The sequence below is a fragment of the Nycticebus coucang genome, chromosome 2 (assembly GCF_027406575.1).
Source record: "Nycticebus coucang isolate mNycCou1 chromosome 2, mNycCou1.pri, whole genome shotgun sequence".
NCBI classification, from domain to species: Eukaryota; Metazoa; Chordata; class Mammalia; order Primates; family Lorisidae; genus Nycticebus; species Nycticebus coucang.
Genome location: NC_069781.1, coordinates 147,105,543 through 147,126,104, shown reverse-complemented (window position 1 = coordinate 147,126,104; position 20,562 = coordinate 147,105,543). Strand labels below are relative to the sequence as shown.

Genomic DNA, 20,562 nt, shown 5'->3' with positions numbered 1-20,562 from the left:
ATGGCACTCTACCAAGGGCGACAGAGTGAGACTCTGTCTCCCCCTCCAAAAATAAATAAATAAATAAAAGAACACAGTTTAGTTAAAAATGTTCATTTTTGTTTATTTGGAATCATGACTAGATTTAAATCCAGAAAAAGTTAGTTTTTAAGTTAAATTAGAAAATATATGAAGCATATTTGCTTTAAAAGGATTTAGGAAATAACATACAGCCTAGATTACTGCTGATAAAAAAATAATACTGATCTTATTTGACATCTAGCAAGTTAATTTTCTGTATTGTTTTTTTCTTCTGAAAATGAGACACTTGGTTAAGATCTTTTCCAAGTATAAAATTTCTGGATACATTCGTTTGCTTCTTCTAAGATAAGGGTGCATTTTGCCACTTCTTCCTTCTAAGTAAATCTTCCCTGATTAGATAACTCCAATTTCTATTTCATATCTGTAAGGTGGGGATAAATGCCTAACTTGCATTCAGAACAGGTTAAATAAGCATATGTAAACCATTGAGGACAGTACCTGGCATATACACGTATTAGGTGTTTAATAAATTTTGGAGCAGCTCTTCATTAGTGAGAATGGAGGAAAGTCAGTATGTAGCTTGCTGACCCTGGAACTATTGGAACTATAGCAGAAAGATTAAAATCGATGGCTGGGGCTTGGCGCCCGTAGCACAGTGGTTATAGCATCAGCCACATGCATTGAGGCTGGTGGGTTCAGACTGGCCCACGCCTTCTGTAGTCCCAGCTGCTTGGGAGGCTGAGGCAAGAGACTCACTTGAGCCCAAGAGTTTGAGGTTGCTGTGAGTTGTGATACCATGGCACTCTACCGAGGGCGACATGGTGAGACGTTGTCTCAAAAAAAAAAAAAATAATAAAACAGCTGGGTGCGGTGGTTCACACCTTAATCCTAGCACTCTAGGAGGCCCAGGTGGGCAGATTGCCTGAGCTCAGGATTTCGGAGACCAGCCTGAGCAAGACCCATTTCTACTAAAAATAGAAAAATTAGCCAGGCGTGGTGGTGCATGCCTGTACTCCCAGCTACTCCAGATGCTGAGGCAAGAGGATTGTTGAAGCCCAAGAGTTTGAGGTGAGCTGTGATGCCACAGCACTCTACCCAGGGCGACAGAGTAATAAGACTCTATCTCTAAACAAACAAACACAAAGTCAAAGTTGTAGTCAAGGTCCAATGAGAGACTTGAAAATTAAACATGAAAACTTACAGAGAATTAGAAAAGTAATCCAGTTGCCCCACTCCAGAGGCTGCTCCAAACCTTGAGGCTGCTCAGGGGATTAAGGGGGAAAAAAAGCAATGCAATCAGAATTTAGGTGGGCATTTCAATTTATAGGAAAGAAAAGCGAAGCAGCCATTTTTTCTTTTCTTTTTTGAGACAGAGTCTCACTTTGTCACCCTAGGTAGAGTGCTGTGGCATCACAGCTCACAGCAACCTCAAACTCTTCAGCTCAAGCGATTCTCTTGCCTCAGCCTCCCAAGTATCTGGGACTACAGCGACCCGCCACAACATCTGGCTATTTTTTAGAGACGGATCTCGCTGTGACTCAGACTCATCTCAAACCTGTGAGCTCAGGCAATCCACCCGCCTCAGCTCCCACAGGTGTGAGCCACCGTGCCTGGCCGTGAAAGCAGCCATTCTTATCATCACAGTTTCCCTTAGTTGGGTATTGAGGATATCTATGTATTTTGGAAAATGCTTTAGTACATTGAAAGATTACCTGAAAAGGATAAAAGAATAAAAATAGTTAGACTTTTCACCTGTATCACTAAATAGCAGAAGATAGCGAACAAAGTTTACATAATTCTTAGGGGAAAGTGTTGGGACTAGTGGAAATCTATGCAAGAGCTTCAGACTGTAAAAATAGAGAACTATTCACTTAGGCCCTTTCTGAAAGCTTTCTGTGGTTGTGCCAAAAAATCAAGCATTTAAGGAGGAAGGAATGTATGTATCTTGTGGTAATATAATTGGGAGAAATGAAAGAAGAAAAGTTGTAATTAGGTTTAAATGATCGTTTTGACAAAGTTATGAAGTTTAGTACAGTTTTTACCCTGACAAGTGGGAAAGGAAAAGTTTTACTGTTGGCTTGGTGCCTGTAGCACAGTGGTTACGATGCCAGCCACGTACACAGAGGGTAATGGATTCGAACCCGACCTGAGCCAGCTAAATAACTGCAACCAAAAAATAGCCAGGCGTTGAGGCAGATGCCTGTAGTCCCAGCTACATGGGAGGCTGAGGCAAGAGAATCACTTAAGCCCAAGAATTAGAGGTTGCTGTGAGCTGTGACGCTACGGCACTCTACCAAGGGCGACATAGTGAGACTCTGTCTCAAAAAAAAAAAAAAAAAGTTAGTATGTTAAAGGACTTGCACTGTTTGGGGGGGGATGTTAATATTTTCATTCTTTTTTTTTTTTGCAGTTTTTGGCTGGGGCCAGGTTTGAACCCACCACCTCCGGTATATGGGGCCAACACCCTACTCCTTTGAGCCATAGGCGCTGCCCAGTATTTTCATTCTTGATGATAATGAACAGTTACAGATTTAACATGTAATAAAAATATAAGGAAATAGCTAGTGAAATAGAATCCAGATATAGAAGTGTTGTCTGACAGAACTTTCTACAGTGATGAACATGTAGTTGTGCGTTTTCCTTTCTTCTCACTAAAGCATGACAGTCCTGGGCGCCTTGTGCCCTCCAGTGTTTGGCATTTATCCATTCTAGTCAGCTGTGGTATGCCAGTGCTACTGTTGGGAGAGTATTTTAGGCTAATGGCAAATATTTCTTGTTCCAGAAAGAAAGGCAGTGTAAAGTTTTGGGGGATCTAAATTGATGTTTTTACCTATACATACTTTCCTCACCACCCTATTTCAAAAATAAAAATAAAAAATACTGCATATGTACATATCTGATCGTTTTGATACAACCCAACAAATTGATGAAAAATACTCTGCCATGGCTTAAAAGGTATCCATTCCTTCAGCCTGTGATATCTTCCCCTCCTAATCCCCCCCTCCAAAAGGAGGAAGATGACTGTGCCTCTTTTACAAAGAAAAGGAAAAAGTCTTTAGGGCCTAGCGCTGTGGCTCATGCCTATTTAATCCTAGCACTCTGGCTAGGCAGGTGGATTGCCTGAGCTCATAGGTTCGAGACCAGCCTGAGCAAGAATGAGACTCCATCTCTAAAACTAGCCGTGCGTTGTGGTGGGTCCCTGTAGCTACCCCAGAGGCTGAGGCAAGAGGATCGCTTGAGCCTAAGAGTTTGAGGTTGCTTGCTGGGCACTCTACCAGGGGTGACAAAGTGAGACTCTGTCTGAAAAAAACAACTTTCTTTTTTTTCTTTCTTTCTTTTTCTTTTTTTTTTTTTTTTTTGGAGACAGAGTCTCACTTTGCCACCTTCGGTAGAGTGCCATGGTGTCATAGCTCACAACAACCTCAAATTCTTGGGCTCAAGAGATTCTGTTGCCTCAGCCTCCCAAGTAGCTGGAATTACAGGCACCCGCCACAACACCTGGCTAATTTTTCTATTTTTTTAGTAAAGACGAGGGTGTCACTCTTGCTCAAGCTGGTCTTGACCTTGTAAGCTCAAGCAATCCACCTGCCTCAGCCTCCCCAAAATGCTAGGATTACAGGCGTGAGCCACTGCACTTCTAGCCATGCTAGAGATCTTCTGTCTTCTCTGTTCTTACCATGGAAGGATTATTTATGCCTTCTAACAAAGTCTATTCCCTCTGAGTTTTAAAGTCCCCCTTCACCTTACCATGAGCTTTATTTTATTTACCACATTGCTCAGTTTCTTGGGTAATTTCAATCTCTCCCTGTTCTCTGGATTCCATTAGCATTCAGTATATTCTGTGCTCCCATTTAAAGAAGCAAAACGTTCCTCTGAGCCTTCTAATCCCCACCTAAGTCACTTCTCTTCATAGTTATACTTCTCAAACTTTAGCTTTACACGGCATTCCCTTTTAAACCTTCCTTTTTTTTTTTTTTTTTTTTGAGACAGAGCCTCATTCTGTTGCTCTTGGTAGAGTGCTGTAGCATCATAGCTCACAGCATCCTCAAACTCCTGGGCTCAAGCGATTCCCTTGACTCTGCCTCCCAAGTAGCTGGGACTACAGGTGCCTGCCACAATGCCTGGCTATTTTTTTTTTTTTTTTTTTTTTTTTTTGTAGTTGTCGTTGTTTAGCAGGCCCCAGCCAGGTTCGAACCTGTCAGCCCCGGTATATGTGGCTGGCACCATAACTATGGAGCTATGGGCGCTGAGCCACTTTTAAACCTTCTTAAATGCTTAAGCCCCAGCTATACATCTCCAAAGTGAGATGTCTGGTCACTGCTATGTTAGCAGTCCTAGGGACTGTGCGATTACTTATAAAATTTTTTATTGTTTGTGTAGTTACTTGTACCTTGCTGTGTATGGTAGGAAGCAGCAAACTGTTTTCTCCTACCCTGTCCTAAGCACAGCACACCAAGCAGTTCTCTAGGTGTCACTAACTGGATATCCTGTAATTTAATTCTGACACTATCTCCCTGGAGTTAGGTTAAGGGCTCAGTGCTACGAGATTGTTCCCTAATTTAGATGCCAATACAAGACCCAAGTAATCTGTACTGCTGACCAACCTTATGTAAATTGGGATTCCCCACACCCCCTCCTCAGGTTCGGTAATTTACTAAGACAGGTCACAGAACTCAGGAAAATATTTTACTTACATTGCCCATGCATCATGAAGGGTATTACAAAAGGTAATTCTGGTAATCCCCAGATAAACAGCCCCATGGAAGAATGGGGCAAGGTATATGGGAAGGGATGCAAGCTTTCCTCATCTCTCTGGGCTTTACACTGTCCATGTACTTACACGTGACCTGGAATCTAGAAGCTCTGTGAACCCTGTCCTTTTGGGGGTTTATGGAAGGTATGTAGGTATGGTTTATTAAATCATTGGCCTTTGGTGATCGTCTCAACCTTTGGCCCCCTGTCTTCCTGGAGGTAGAGGTGAATTTGAAAGTTCAAATCCTTTGATGATTAGTTTGGTATCCCTGGCAGCCAGCTCCCATTCTATGGGTATCCAGGATCCTCCACCCAGCAGTGGTTCATTAGCATTAAAAAAGACAGTGGTTTTAGGAGTTTTGTGCCAGAAGATAAATATTATTAAAATGACAATATCACATTTGCCAAAGTTTATAGTATTAACATTATAATTTGTAGTTATGCCCACAGTATAGTATTAATTCCATATTTAAATAATGTCACAACTTGAGTGTAATCTTTTTACATTTCTTAAAGATTCATTTTGATCCATTATTTGGTTTGATTTCTTCATCAGACATTTAAGGGTTTGTGAATACCATTGCATGGTATTAACCATGTCTGCTTGTTGCCTTTTTCTTTTCTTTTTTTTTTTTTTTGTAGAGACAGAGTCTCACTTTATGGCCCTCGGTAGAGTGCCGTGGACTCACACAGCTCACAGCAACCTCCAACTCCTGGGCTTAAGCAATTCTCTTGCCTCAGCCTCCCGAGTAGCTGGGACTACAGGCACCCACCACAACGCCCAGCTATTTTTTGGTTGCAGTTTGGCGGGGGCCGGGTTTGAACCCGCCACCCTCAGCATATGGGGCCGGCGCCTTACCGACTGAGCCACAGGCGCCGCCCTCTTTACTTTTTTCTAATTATAGGAATAATGCAAGTTCTCTGAGGAATATAATAAAAATAACTTATTCTAATATTGATGCAGATATGTGTTTTTATAGGCAGTTGGCCCACCGTATATGTAGGTCCAGTTGCACGGCCCCATTTTATGTAGAGGACTTAAGCAGACAAGCACGTGCAGATTCTGGTATCTGTAGGAGGTCTTGGGATCTGTCCCCTGCAGATACCAAGGGATCATCCCTTAAGATGGTACCTGCCCCTGGTTTCTCTCACCTTGTTCTTCCTCAGTTCTTTGGGTCTGTGGACTGCAGTGAGAACTGGCAGCTTTGGCCAGCACCTGGGAGATAGTGAAAGACAGAATATCAGGCTTGACTTTAAAGCTACCAAATCAGAATCTGCATTTTAACAATCTCCCTAGATGATTAGTAAGCACGGTAAAGTTTTTGAGAACTATTGCAGTAGGGGCTACTACTCTACTTTTTTTTTTTTTTTGTGCAGTTTTCGGCTGGGGCCGTGTTTGAACCTGACAGCTCTGGTATATGGGGCCAGCGCCCTACTCCGTTGAGCCACAGCACTGCTCCTACTCTACTTTTAATAAGACTTTACACCGTTAAATGTTCACTTCTCTTTTCTTATTTCAGGCAAACTCTTCTATGACTCCAAATGGCATCCTAGTCACTAATTCTAACTCTTATACATCAGCTACTTCTTTGGATGGTTCCTCTTAGGCATCTCACAGGCACCTCATTCCTACTCGACATATTTTAGTGTCTAGCACAGTTCCAAATTGCTTCTGATTCATTATTCTAATTTTTAGCTGGAGTGGAAGCCTCAAAATACAGTAATTTAGCAATAAAAAAGCAACTGTATTTTCTTTTTCATTTAAGATTTGTTTTTCCTCTGTATTTGCTATGTCACCACCTATGTTCAGATTTTTTTTTTTTTTTTTTTTGAGACCTCAGTATGTCGCCCTTGGTAGAGTGCTGTGGCGTTACAGCTCACAGCAACCTCAAACTCTTGGGCAGAAGCGATTCTGTTGCCTCAGCCTCCCAGGTAGCTGGGACTACAGGCACCTGCCACAATGCCTGGCAATTTTTTTGTTGCAGTTTGGCCGGGGCTGGGTTCGAACCTGCCACCCTTGGTATATGGGGCTAGTGCCCTACCCACTGAGCCACAGGCACCGCTCAGATTTTCTTTTTTTTTTTATAGCTCCTACCCTAGGACTGGAATCTGTTGCACTCCTCGGAACAGAGGCCACTTTGGGCAAGTCTATTACGCATTAGGAGAGCCACTTCTGTGTTTACAGCTTTCTATCAGGTCTCTTTTCCTCCGTTTTTCCTACTTTAGGTAATCAGTCTTAACTAGACCTATAACTTCCATAGCTACAAAGTTTCCAAAATTCTTTTTGGGTAAAGAGAGCTTTTAGGGAAAAAAGCAATTTAAGAAAATCTTTTTTTTTTTTTCTTTTTGAGACAGAGCCTGAAGTTGTCCCCCTGGGTAAAGTGCTCTGGCATCACAACTCACAGCATCACAGCAACCTGCAACTTGTCTCCTGCCTCCGCCTCCCAAGTAGCTTGGGACCATAGGTGCCCACCATAACACCCGGCTATTTTTTGGTTGCAGCCATCATTGTTGTTTGGCAGGCCCGGGCTGGATTCGAACCAGCTAGCTCAGGTGTATATGGCTGGCGCCCTAGCCACTTGAGCTACAGGCACCAAGCCAAGAAAATCTTTACATCTCTGTTTGCTGTGCAGTTTGGGAAACTAAAAATAGGTTGCTTAACTTGTTGTCCTTACTTTATAGTGTTATGATTTTTAAGTTTTGGCATTTTAAGCTGTTGAATTTTTAAGACACTTAAATATTTTTTGTCAGTGTGTGAGAAGCCAATAAATCTTAAAATAGAAGCATTGTTTGACATTTTAACTTAAAAAAATCTTACACATAATATCCATCACAATGTCAAATGTATGTAGAAAGTCCCTTGAAGGAGAAAAATTCTACATGTTCTGAATTGGCCCGGTGGCTCGCACCTGTGATCCCAGCACTGTGAGATACCAGGTGGGTGGACTGTCTGAGCTCATCAGTTCTAGACCAGCCTGAGCTAGAGCAAGACCCCACCTCTAAAAATAGCGGGCATTGTGGCAGGTGCCTGTAATCCTAGCTACTCAGGAGGCCCAGGCAAGAGAATTGCGTGAGCCCAAGAGTTTGAGGTTGCTGTGAGCTGTGATGCTACGACACTCTACTGAGGGTGACAAAGTGAGACTCTGTTTCAAAAAAAAAAAAAATGTTCTGGGCTCAGTGCCTGTGGCTCAAGTGGCTAAGATGCCAGCCACTTACACCAGAGCTGGTGGGTTTGAATCCAGTCTGGGCCCACCAAACATCAAGGACAGCTGCAACCGAAAAATAGCCGGGCGTTGTGGTGGGCGCCTGTTGTCCCAATTACTTGGGAGGCAGAGGCAGGAGAATCGCTTGAGCCCAGGAGTTGGAGGTTGCTGTGAGCTGTGACGCCACTGTACTCTACCCAGGGCTATAGCTTGAGGCTCTGTCTCAAAAAAAAAAAATGGGGCGGCGCCTGTGGCTCAGTGAGTAGGGCGCCGGCCCTATATGCCGAGGGTGGCGGGTTCAAACCCAGCCCAGGCCAAACTGCAACAAAAAAATAGCTGGGTGTTGTGGCAGGCGCCTGTAGTCCCAGCTACTCGGGAGGCTGAGGCAAGAGAACCGTGTAAGCCCAAGAGTTAGAGGTTGCTGTGAGCCGTGTAATGCCACAGCACTCTACTGAGGGCGGTACAGTGAGGCTGTGTCTCTACAAAAAAAAAAAAAAAAAAAAAAAATGTTCTGAATGAATTTTATTTAACTCAGATTCCTAATGGCAAGGAGCAAATTTGTTAATCTGATACCTGTGAATTTATTTTACCTTAGTATTTTCTAAAAATGATTTTTGGGCAAGTAAAGGAGGCATAGTGATAGTTGTAGCCTATCTTTTTTACTAAATTAAGAATTCATATATTTTTTCTTTTCTTTTTTTTTTTTTTTTTGAGACAGTCTCACTACGTCTTACTGTGCCACCCTCTGTACATGTATTAATAAGAACGATAGTTCATCCCTCTGCTTCTTGTGTCATGTTAATGTGGCAAAGCAGCGGTTAAATGCTTTAAAATTACTAACACAACATTGAAGGCTGATTGTCAAATGTTTTGATTTATCCAGGTGCGGTGGTGTGCACCTGTAGTCCCAGCTACTTGGGAGGCTGAAGTGGGAGGATGGCTTGAGTAGAGACCTGGGCAGGATAGTAAATTCCTGTCTCTCAAAAAAATTAAAAGAATATATCATCTGTGATATACGTAAGTTACCTCCATCTCTCTTAATCTGGACAAAAAACAGTTAATACTCAGAATGGTCCAGTTCTACAGCCTAGAAAGTGGTAGAACCTGAGTTTGAATCCAAAGTTTAGATGACTCCATGTTTTACTCTCCCGATCAGTTGGTAAGTAGAGGGATCTATTCGTACACCCTCTGGTTTTCAGACTATACTGTAAGTCTGTGTACAGACCCTTTTGGAGTTTGGCAATGGGATTTTTTTTTTTTTAATATATACACATAGAAAACACCAGGTTTAATAGCATATGAAATACGTACAGAACTAGCAATGGGATATTTTTTGCTTGACTATCGTGAAGCCATGCTGACTGTGGTCAGCCATCCCCTTTATGCATTTTTGTTTTCTCACAATTTTGTTTGGAAGAGTTTCTCTGCTTAAAATATGTGAAGTCTCCTGCGCTGCAAACCTTAGACCAGTCTAGAATGAATAGACATTAGAAAATAAAATACAGATAACAATCATTTGTCTGTGAGGCCCACTGTGTCTGTTCTTAGTTATATTTCTATTCCTAGTGCTATTTTGTATATCCTGATATTACAGTGAGGTTGAGGTCGTTGAACGTGGTTTTGGGGTTTTTTTTTTTTTTTTATTAGATAGAGCTCACTTTGTGCCCTGGGTAGAGTGCTGTAACATCATAGCTCACAGCAACTTCAAATTCTTGGGCTCGAGAGATCCTCTTTCCTCAGCTTCCTGAGTAGCTGGGACTAAAGACACTCATCACAACGCCTAGCTAGTTTTTTCTTTTTTCACTAGGGATGGGTCTTGCTCAGGCTGATCTCAAACTCCTGAGCTCAAGCAACCCGCCTCAGCTTCCCAGAGTGCTAGGATTATAGGCGTGAGCCAACGTACCCGGCTGAACACACTTTTAAGGTGGAAAAATGATTAGAATTTGCTGCTGAAAGTGGATAATCTACAGTGCCACTGTGTTGGGTTAATTCCTCACTACCAGCTCTTGCTGTGTTTAAAGGCTGCTCTAAAGCATGATGTAATGACAGGTTAAACCTCTGAATGCACTAGCTGATGCAATGCAAATCTGAGGCCCAGGACTTTATTGGGGCAAAGGCAACGCTTGTTTAAACACAAAACAAGCTATTCTAAATTTAATGAGGCCTTCCCAGAGTAGGAGAGAATGTAATCTCACAAGAGCTTGTGTTTACTACTCTTACTGCAAAGTCTTTTTTGCAGGGGCAAGGGGAATATGGTGCTGAAAGAGGTAGAGGTGGAGAAGTGAGTTGGAATTGAGGAAATGGTGGTAGTTTACTGCCGGTGAATAGCTAATGAATTAGAATGCTCTTTTTTTTTTTTTTTTTTTTTTAAGAGACATAGTCTCACTTTGTTGTCCTCTGTAGAGTGCTGTCCCATCACAGCTCACAGCAACCTCCAACTCCAGGGCTTAGGCGATTGTCTTGCCTCAGTCTCCCGAGTAGCTGAGAATACAGGCGCCTGCCACAACGCCTGGCTATTTTTTTTGTTGCAGTTTGGCTGGGGCCGGGTTCGAACCCACTATCCTCGGTATATGGGGCTGGCGCCCTACTTACTGAGCCACAGGTGCCGCCCGAATTAGAATGCTTTTAATTCTAAAAATTTAAGGAGTTCGCACCATTATAACCCTGAGAGTATAATGCATGCAGAGAAGAGCACTTGACTCTTAGGTGGAAACCATTAAGAAATTGCCAAAGTTGGGTGGCGCCTGTGGCTCAGTAGATAGGGCACCTGCCCCACATACCGAGGGTGGTGGGTTCGAACCCGGCCCCGGCCAAACTGCAACAAAAAACAGCCAGGCGTTGTGGCCAGCACCTGTAGTCCCAGCTACTCGCCAGGCTGAGGCAAGAGAATCGCCTAAGCCCAAGAGTTGGAGATTACTGTGAGGTGTAATGCTACAGCACTCTACCGAGGGCAATAAAGTGAGACTCCGTCTCAAAAGAAAAAAGAAATTGCCAAAGTTGTACTGTTTTGACCTACAAGAACGCCTTGGTTCAATCTGAGTTTAAAGTGGTGGAAGTGCTGCGGCAGGCAGGATTTAGCGGGGATGGGTGGGGCCTACGGAGGGTGGCGCGGTTTCGAGCTGCGCAGTCCCTCCCGGACCCCGGGTGGGGGTGGGTGGGGCTTGCCGTCAAAGCCCTGCCCCATATAGCCCCGCCCCTGTGCGAGGGAGGGGCCAGCCGCCGCCCTGCAGCGGAGGCCGCGCTGCCGGCACGCTGGGTAGGAGCAGGCTTCTGGCTGCGGCCCGAAACGGGTGCTCTGCGACCTCTCCCGCTGGCTGGCCTGCGGTAGCTCCAGATCCGGTCCCGGCCAGCGCCTCGCACCCTGAAACCCCGACCCTCACTCTAGCTTGGTAGGAGACCAGGCAGTGAATCTGGAGACAGCAAACTTGAGACAACCGGAGGCTGAGGGCACAGCGCAGCCCGGCCATGGCTCCCATTTTTGTGAGACGCAGCAGCCGAATTTGAGCTCAGAGAGAGGTATGGTTATCTCCTGGGGACAGAGAGGCTTCATTTTGCCGCCTTGGTAACTTGTTGCTTTTGAGGAGTGAGTGCATGGGCGGAGCCTACCCCCAGACACGAATTTGAGTCTTCTGCGCCTGGCAGGGGTTTCCAGGAAGGGCCTGTTAGCGGCTTCTTTGCTTCTTGGAGGAAATGCAGTGCACCGGCTGACTTCTCATGACGGGAAAGCCTCCCCTGCCTTTTCTGTACTCCTGGAGGGGACTCCTGCTCACTTGTTTACCAGCGGCTAGGACAAGGAAGAGAAAAGGTACTGACCACTGAAGGTAGCCGAAACTGAAACTGGAACTTAAAATGCTGTAAATCACTTTCTCACGTTGGAGTGATGTTTCATTTTGCTGCTGTTTTTCTCTGTTAAGTCAAACTTAAGGTTATGTCATGATATTGTCCTTGGTTGTTACTGCAGGACGAATATGTGGTTGGGATTCTTTTTCTCTTTCAAAATGGAGCTGAGTTTCCACCTTTGGAGAGTTAGAGGTTTTAGCAGTTGATATCCTGTAATATTACCATTCATAAGACACATTTCACTTGTTTTTTGTGATTCGGAGTTAAACTACTTTCTACAGAGTTTGGAAAATAAAGATATAAGGTTAGTCTGAACTGTTGATAAGTGTGTAACTATTTTGCTAGTCAAGAAATTGAACAGTAGTGTTTTCCTTGCTCAGTAGCTATATTATGTTAAATACAAACTGCCCTTTTATGTGAATTAGCTGTTCGTTTAGTAATTTTTTTGTTTGTTTGTTTTTTTGAGACAGTCTCACTTTGTTGCCCTCAGAGTGCTGTGGCGTCACAGCTCACAGCAACCTTCAGCTCTTGGGCTAGGGCGATTCTCTTGCCTCAGCCTGGGACTACAGGTGCCGGCCACAATGCCCGGCTATTCTTGTCGCAGTTGCCACTGCTGTTTAGCTGACCGGGGCCTGGTTTGAACCCGTCACCTTTGGTATATGGGGCTGGCGCACTATCCACTGAGCCACAGGCGCTGCCCTTGGTTTAGTAATTTAAAAGGCTTTCTTTCTTTCTTTTTTTTTTTTTTTTTTTAGACTGTTCTGTGCTCTAGGAACCACTTTCTAATTATGTTGATCATTTAAGTGGGCAGTATAGATTACCATGAAATGAGTTCACAGCATACAGACAGGGTGGTTGGGCAGTCCTTTTTTATAAGGGACATAAAATGTGTGGATCATCCTGTATACAGAGAATCTACTCAGGGAAACTGGATTATGGGGAGCGCTCCTTTATGTATCTTTTTGCCAGGAGACAGAACCACCTGGATTACACAGGGCTTGAGGTGATGAGCGTTGATTCATGTTCTAAGTTCATGTGATGAGCCACACAGTGATGAAATTCTGTCTCACTTTCCCTCTTTTTTCTCTGCACCCTCACCCCCCATTTAAGGTGTTTGTTGGTAACTACTTGAGTAATCTAGAACCCAGATTGCATTTACTTGGTCATATTAGTAATCAGCATTGTTTCTTGAAAGTTATTTGCAACAGAATAATGGCTACACTTGAGAAATATTACCTTTGAGGCTTTCATTCTGGATAAATTTGGCTCAGCGCAGTTACTAAGAGTGCACTTTTAGGATATCAACAGACTTACTGATCTTTTGTCACCCACAAGGCAAGTAGTAGCTTGCCATATCCTAGCAAAGGTAGATTGGGAGAGGCTCTTGTTTTGTTTATTGGGGCTGACTCGTTATGTTTATTAGTCTGCTGGTGAATATTCCAACAACACTGGTGAAGCTCTGGGTGCAAGGAATTCTTTACCTCCCAACTCCTCCACCCTCCCCAATATTGTGTGTATTTTTATCTTTATTCTCTTTTCTTCAGCTTTCTCTTTTGTACATTAGATCTGTAATCGTGGGATTGAAGTACAAGAGAATGATGTACTTTCTCTAAATACTAAACTAAAAAGTTTTATTTGAGGATGGCCCTCCATTCTGCCTGTGTTCTCTCTCTTTGGAGGTGGCACTGATGACTGGTAACTTGTGAGGGAGAATTGATTATAGTCCCTCCTCTCCAAAATACACCTCTAAAGCAGCTGTTTTCACTATTAGGAAAAGTTAATCTAAGTTGATACTCTCTCATGGTCTGTTGGCATTTGAACTACCCTTCTCCATTCATATTGTCAGAAGATTTGTCCCAGGACTCCTCCCTTCTGTTCAGATATCCAAATCTGAGGATTAATTTTCCTGATAGAAACTGGTGTGCTATTTGCATATTTGCACATAACCCGTGGACATCCTCCTATGTACCTTTTTTTTTTCTTTTGAGAGAGTCTCACTTTGTTGCTCTTGGTAGAGAGTGCTGTGGCATCACAGCTCACAGCAACCTCCAGCTCTTGAGCTTAGGTGATTCTCTTGCCTCAGCCTCCCGAGTAGCTGGGACTACAGGCGCCCACCACAACACCCGGCCTTTTTTTTTTTTTTTTTTTTTTTTCAGTTTGGCCGGGGCCGGTTTGAACCTGCCACGCTCCGTATATGGGGCCGGTGCCCTACTCACTGAGCCACAGGCACCGCCTTATACTTTAAATCATAACCTAGATTACTTGTAGTAATCTAATATACTGTGAAAATGCTGTGTAAACAGTTGTTACACTGCACCATTTTTTAATTCGTATTTTATTATTTTTACCCCAGATATTTTCAGTCCATAGTTGGCTAAATAACCTTGAGTGAAGACCCTGTGGATATGGAGGGCTGGCTATAGGACTTACCTGTAACTTCCTGTAGCTGTTAACAACTGACTCAGAACCAAAAAGACATAGTCAGAGGACTCTCCTCATCTCAGAGAGGCAGAGTCCAGTCAATCAATTTGAACTTAAGCTACTTATGTAGTATCTCTTGGTTATGGTTCAGTTTATGTTAGCATATCTTAATCTATATAGTCCAAAGATAGCCCTTAAAAAAAAAAAGGGAATTCTAAATGTGTTCTGGAACATTTAGAGAAAAAGGCTTATCCAGTGTACAACTTCTAGTCAAAATATACATTTAGGGTATATATTATAGTGGGGTTTTTTGGTATCCTGTTTTTAATATTTATTTTACTTTTGTTCACTATAAATTTTGCATGAAACTTACAAAATATTTCTGGCATGTGAACATTATTCATGAAATAACTTATAGTTGTAATTGTTTTTCTTCTGCCTCCTTTTATTTTTATTTTCTTTTTATTGCAGAAATGAGCCGTCAGACTGCCACAGCATTACCTACCGGTACCTCCAAGTGTCCACCATCCCAGAGGGTGCCTGCCCTGACCGGCACAACTGCGTCCAACAATGACTTGGCCAGTCTGTTTGAGTGCCCGGTCTGCTTTGACTATGTGCTGCCACCCATTCTCCAGTGCCAGAGTGGCCATCTTGTTTGTAGCAACTGTCGCCCAAAGCTCACATGTTGTCCAACTTGCCGGGGCCCATTGGGATCCATTCGCAACTTGGCTATGGAAAAAGTGGCCAATTCAGTACTTTTTCCTTGTAAATATGCCTCTTCTGGATGTGAAATAACTCTGCCACACACAGAAAAAGCAGACCACGAAGAGCTCTGTGAGTTTAGGCCTTACTCCTGTCCGTGCCCGGGTGCTTCCTGTAAATGGCAAGGCTCTCTGGATGCCGTCATGCCCCATCTGATGCACCAGCACAAGTCCATCACCACCCTGCAGGGGGAGGACATAGTTTTCCTTGCTACAGACATTAATCTTCCTGGTGCTGTTGACTGGGTGATGATGCAGTCCTGTTTTGGCTTTCACTTCATGTTAGTCCTGGAGAAACAGGAAAAATACGATGGTCACCAGCAGTTCTTCGCGATTGTACAGCTGATAGGAACACGCAAGCAAGCGGAAAATTTTGCTTACCGACTTGAGCTAAATGGGCATAGACGGCGATTGACTTGGGAAGCAACTCCTCGGTCCATTCATGAGGGAATTGCAACAGCCATTATGAATAGTGACTGCCTAGTCTTTGACACCAGCATTGCACAGCTTTTTGCAGAAAATGGCAATTTAGGCATCAATGTAACTATTTCCATGTGTTGAAATGGCAATCAGACATTTTCTGGCCAGTGTTTAGAACTGTTGCATTCAATTTCACAGGAAATAAGGCACCCATCTGCCTGCCAGCCTGAAACTCTTTTGGTGGGTGGAAGGTAGATACATGAAGGTAAATAAAAGAAAGGCTGTTAAATACAGGAAGCAGTTGCATGTAGTAACACTAATATATTTAAAAATAAGTCAACAGTAAACCACTGAAAAATATATATATATATACACCCAAGATGGGCATCTTTTGTATTAAGAAAGGAAGCATTGTAAAATAATTCTGAGTTTTGTGTTTGTTGTAGATTGATTGTAACGCTGAAAATTACTGGGTTTTTGTGTGTGTGTGTGTGTTTGAGCGCGTGTGTGTGAGCGTGCTTGAGCACATGTGTGTGAGTGATCGAATGTGTGTGTGAGCAAACATGTATGTGCGAGCGTGTGCGCGTTTTCTTCTCTTGAACTGACAAGCCATCTTGCGTGGTCTTGGGCCACTGCTTTTCCCCTTTGTGAGTCATTACATAGTGCTGCTTTTTGTGTGTGTGTGTGTTTATTTGCTAATTTTTATTCTAGTTTTTCATTAAATAAATTTGACTTTCTTTTCTGTAATTCAGGTTTTTCCTCGCCCTTTTTTGTACCATTTTAAAGTTAAAGCATCCTTTGACATGCATAATTGTTTATGGTAAAGTTCATACTGTGTTCCGTACATATTTTCTGTCCCACATTAATCAGTTCATTAGAATTATTTTAAATTCAGTTATTTGGTGAAGTTCCAGAAGAGAAAGGTGACATCAGAAAAATTATCAAAAGCTTATTTAAAGCAACTCTAAGATGGTCTCCCTCTTTCTCTTTTTCTCCCTTTCTGTTTTACAGTTGAGTCATATCTTCAAACAATCTTTGCAAAGTTAAGAAATAAATTGATTTTTAAATATTGAAAAAAAATCAGGCCTTTTTTCTTTTTTTCAAATACCTTGAACAAATCACATGTTTAAAATTTGTTCTTATTTATTGGTTTTGCAAAAGAAGGCATCGTCATGCACAGTATTGTAATAAAAAGCAAATTATTTGTTTAAAAAAAGGCAGTTTGCAAAAAAGGTATGTTTTTGGTCTTTTATAATTCTCATTAAAAAGATACCTGGCAAATTAAAAGAATCAACGTGTTTGCATTAGCTCTGAGGTTGAAACTCAAAGTTATTTTCCTATTCCATGCTGTACTCTATGTAGTGGCAAGCCGTGTGTTGTCAGTTGCAGAGGTCCTCAAACTTTTTAAATTTTTTAAACGGGGCCAGTTCACTGTCCGTTGGAGGCTGGACTATAGTTTAAAAGAAAAAACTATGAACAAATTCTTATGCACACTGCACATATCTTATTTTGAAGTAAAAAAACAAAATGGGAACAAATACAATCACACCGTCTCATGTCTCCCACAGGCTGTAGTTTGAGGACCCCTGGTCACTGTGGTGGTTTTATTACAAAGCACAGCACCAGCCTGAGTTTATCACTTCTGGGCTATGCAGTCTTGTTTTTCCTCTTTCCAGCATTTCGATTCTTATGACTCTGTGAAGAGAATGACCAATTAAAATGCTGACCACTTCCCCTCCCCACTCTGCCCGTTTAAAAAAAAAAAAACCCACAAAAATGCATTATTTAGTATTTCATTGCTCTGTGCCTTGGCTCTGCAGCCAGATTTCCTTGGAATCCAGGTTTCTAAGATGTGGAAGGAGATGGCTACCTCAAAAGGGTAAACAGGGCACAAGTCACCCAGAACAGTGCTTTGTACATAGCGTCCAGCAAACTCCAGATGTTAGTGCCACACAGCTAAACTGTTGTAATTACTTTGAGGCACATGCCAAGGCTCTAAAATTCCCCCTTATCCCAGCCACACAGCAAAACTGTTGTAATTACTTTGAGGCACATGCCAAGGCTCTAAAATTGTCTCCCCCCCCTTATCCCAGCACCAGTTCTGGACTATTCAAGATAAGGGTTATTTCTGTTCACATTTTTAGGAAAGAAGGCTAGGTAGTCTCTTCCCTACATGAGCACAATGCTTTGTGTGTGCAGGTCCATCTGTCAGCAGGCGCCTTCAGAGAAGCAGCTCCTTGTTTTCCCGTTGTACCTACTTGGGTGTATTTGTGGAGGTATAGCATTTTGTAGTTTTCACAATTTTTTAAAGTCTAAGTTTATATTAGAGCAGTGGTTCTCAGCCTTCCTAATGCCACAACCCTTTAATTTTATGGTTGGGGGTCACCGCAACATGAAGAACTGTATAAAAGGGTCGTGGCATTAGGAAGGTTGAGAAGCACTGTATTAGAGAAGGAGTGGGGGGAAGAGATGAGAACACAGGAGGGAAGAGCAGAGTCAGCAGTGAGAGAAGGGAAGATGCTGGTGGGGAATAAAGAGGAGGGTGAGAATTGGCAGGTCTGTAGTTCTAACATATTTAAATTTTTTTTTTCTTTGGGCACGGTGGCTCACACCTGTAATCCTAGCACTCTGGGAGGCTGAGGCAGGTGGGTCGCATGAGTGTATGAGTTTGAGACCTAAGCAAGAGTGAAACCCCCATCTCTGCTTTAAAAAAAAGAAAAAGGCTGAGGCAAGAGGATCATTTGAGCCCAACAGTTTGAGGTTGCTGTGAGCTGTGCAGCCACGGCACTTCACTAATGGTAACAAAGTGAGACTCTGTCTCAAAAAAAAAAAAAATTTTTTTTTCCCCCTCAAGGCAGAGAAACTGTCCTCAGTAGAGTACGGTGGCATCATAACTCATGGCAACTTCAAACTCTTGAGCAATCCTCTTGTCTCAGTTGTTTTTCTATTTTTAGTAGAGACAGTCTCACTCTTGCTCAGGCTGGTCTTGGTCTTGAACTTATGAGGCCTTGAACTTATGAGGCTTTTTGTCTATTAGTCCTGGGATTACAGGTGGGAGTCACTGTATCTGGCCATTTAATGTTTTATAAATCAACTAGGCTGAAACACATTTTAATCAAAATCGGCACCATTACAATCAACACATTGACAATGAGAAATAAATTTATTCCTATAGTGTAAAAATTCATGCTTTTTGATTTGAGGAACTCTTGGAAAGCATTTTTTTCATCCTGCTGGTTGTGGAAACATTTTCCCTGCAAAAGTTGTCACAGTGCTTGAAGTGGCGGTTGGTGAGAGATCGGGTGAATGTGGTGGATGAGGCAAAACTTTGTAGTGTAGCCCAATTCCTTCAACTTTTGAAGTGTTAGTTGTGTGACATGAGGTCGGGGGTTGTGAAGAATCGGCTGCAAGTCTCACAGCTGTCGGACGCCTGTCAAGGATGTGCTCAGCGGATGCTCAGGCATGGTGGTCTTGTAGAATCCAGAAGGCTGTAGTGGGCCAGGCTGGCAGCAGACCACCAAACAGTGACCTTGACCTCTTAGTGGGAGTTTGGGTCTGGGAAGTGCTTTGGAGGATCCTGTGGGTCCATCCACTGAGCTGTTCATCACCAGTGGTTGTATCAAATCCGCTTCTCATCACACATCACAATCTGATCGAGAAAAGGTTTGTTGCATGGAATAAGAGAAAATGACACTTGAGGCTCGGCGCCCATAGCACAGTGGTTATGGGGCCAGCCACATACACCGAGGGTGGCAGGTTCGAACCCGGCCCTGGCCAGCTAAACAACAATGACAATTGCAAGAAAAAAAGAGCCGGGCATAGTGGCAGGCGCCTGTAGTCCCAGCTACTTGTGAGGCTGAGGCAAAAAATCGCTTAAGCCCTGGAGTTCGAGGTTGCCGTGAGCTGTGATGCCATAGCACTCTACCGAGGGCAAAAAAGTGAGACTCTGTCTCAACAAATGAAAAAAGAAAATGACACTTGATAATGACAATTGCACCGATTTCCAGTCAGCTCCTGAGGCGTCCACTTCTCAAGCTTCTCCCACTTTCCAACTTGGTTCACATGTCCAAGGGCTGAAGGTCAGTGCTGAGCAGTTCAGCATCTTCCTGTGCACTGGTCAGAGGATTCGTGCATTGCTCTCCATGGGCCGTCGTCAGCTTCAGTGGCCGCTGCTCCTTAGCTTCCAGGCTCGCTTCTCTGTACAGCTGTTTGAACCTCCTCTGTGCTGCACGCTCCATAGCAGTTCCTGGGCCAGATGCGTTGTTGAGGTTTCTAGTTGTCTCCACTGATTTACAACCCATTTTGAACTCAAATGAGAAAACTGCTCAAATTTGCTTTTTGTCTATTAGACTCTAATACCATTTTCATAGCCAAAAATAAATATAAGGCCGGGTGTGGTGGCTCACACCTATAATCCCAGCATTCTGGGAGGCTGGGGCAGGTGGATTGCCTGAGCTCTCAAGTTGGAGACCAGTGTGAGCCAGAGTGAGACCTCGTCTCTAAAAATAGCTGGGTGTTGTGGCGGGCACCTGTAGTCCCAGCTAATTGGGAGGCTGAGGCAAGAGGATTGCTTGAGCCCAAGAGTTTGAGGTTGCTGTGATCTGTGACTCCATGGCACTCTACCCAGGACAACAAAGTGAGACTTTGTCTCAAAAATAAATAAATAAATAAATAAATAAAAGTCATTAGCAAAAAAATAGTGAGAAATGCACATTAAAATGATATATAACATAACATTTATTAAAGAATGTATTCCACGTGTCCCATGCTTATAATACCAGCACTTGGGAAGCCGAGGTGGGTGAATTGCCTGAGCTTACAAGTTCAAGATCAGCCTGAGCCAGAGCGAGACCCCATCTCTAAAAATAAATAGCCAGGCGTTGTGGCGGGCGCCTGTAGTCCCAGCTACTTGGGAGACTGAGGCAAGAGAATCACTTAAGCTTAAGAGTTTAGAGGTTGCTGTGAGCTGTGACACCATGGCACTCCACCGAGGGTGACATAATGAGACTCTGTCTCAAAAAAAAAAAAAAATCCAGTATTACACAGCAAATTTCAACAATGCAAAGACTGCAATTACTTTTGGACAACCTGATAGTGTCTTACTATATCCAGATAACACTAATGTTTTCATTTTCCAGTCAGTT

The 20,562-nt window shown here is 43.1% G+C and overlaps 1 protein-coding gene across 6 annotated transcripts in view; it reads left to right on the top strand.

Annotated features, from left to right (window-relative positions):
• Positions 1–17,415, top strand: part of SIAH1 (siah E3 ubiquitin protein ligase 1) — a 68,385-nt gene extending 50,970 nt beyond the window's left edge. For 3 of the 6 annotated variants that reach the window (XM_053582115.1, XM_053582112.1, XM_053582114.1), the window contains exon 2: positions 14,709–17,415. In XM_053582115.1, coding sequence (XP_053438090.1) covers positions 14,711–15,559 — 849 coding nt within the window. In that variant the 5' untranslated portion in view covers positions 14,709–14,710 and the 3' untranslated portion in view covers positions 15,560–17,415. Of the gene's footprint in view, positions 1–10,626; positions 11,782–14,708 lie in introns of those variants that run through there. The other 3 variants (XM_053582111.1, XM_053582113.1, XM_053582110.1) reach the window with 3 other exon arrangements.
• Positions 17,416–20,562: the final 3,147 nt, after the last annotated feature.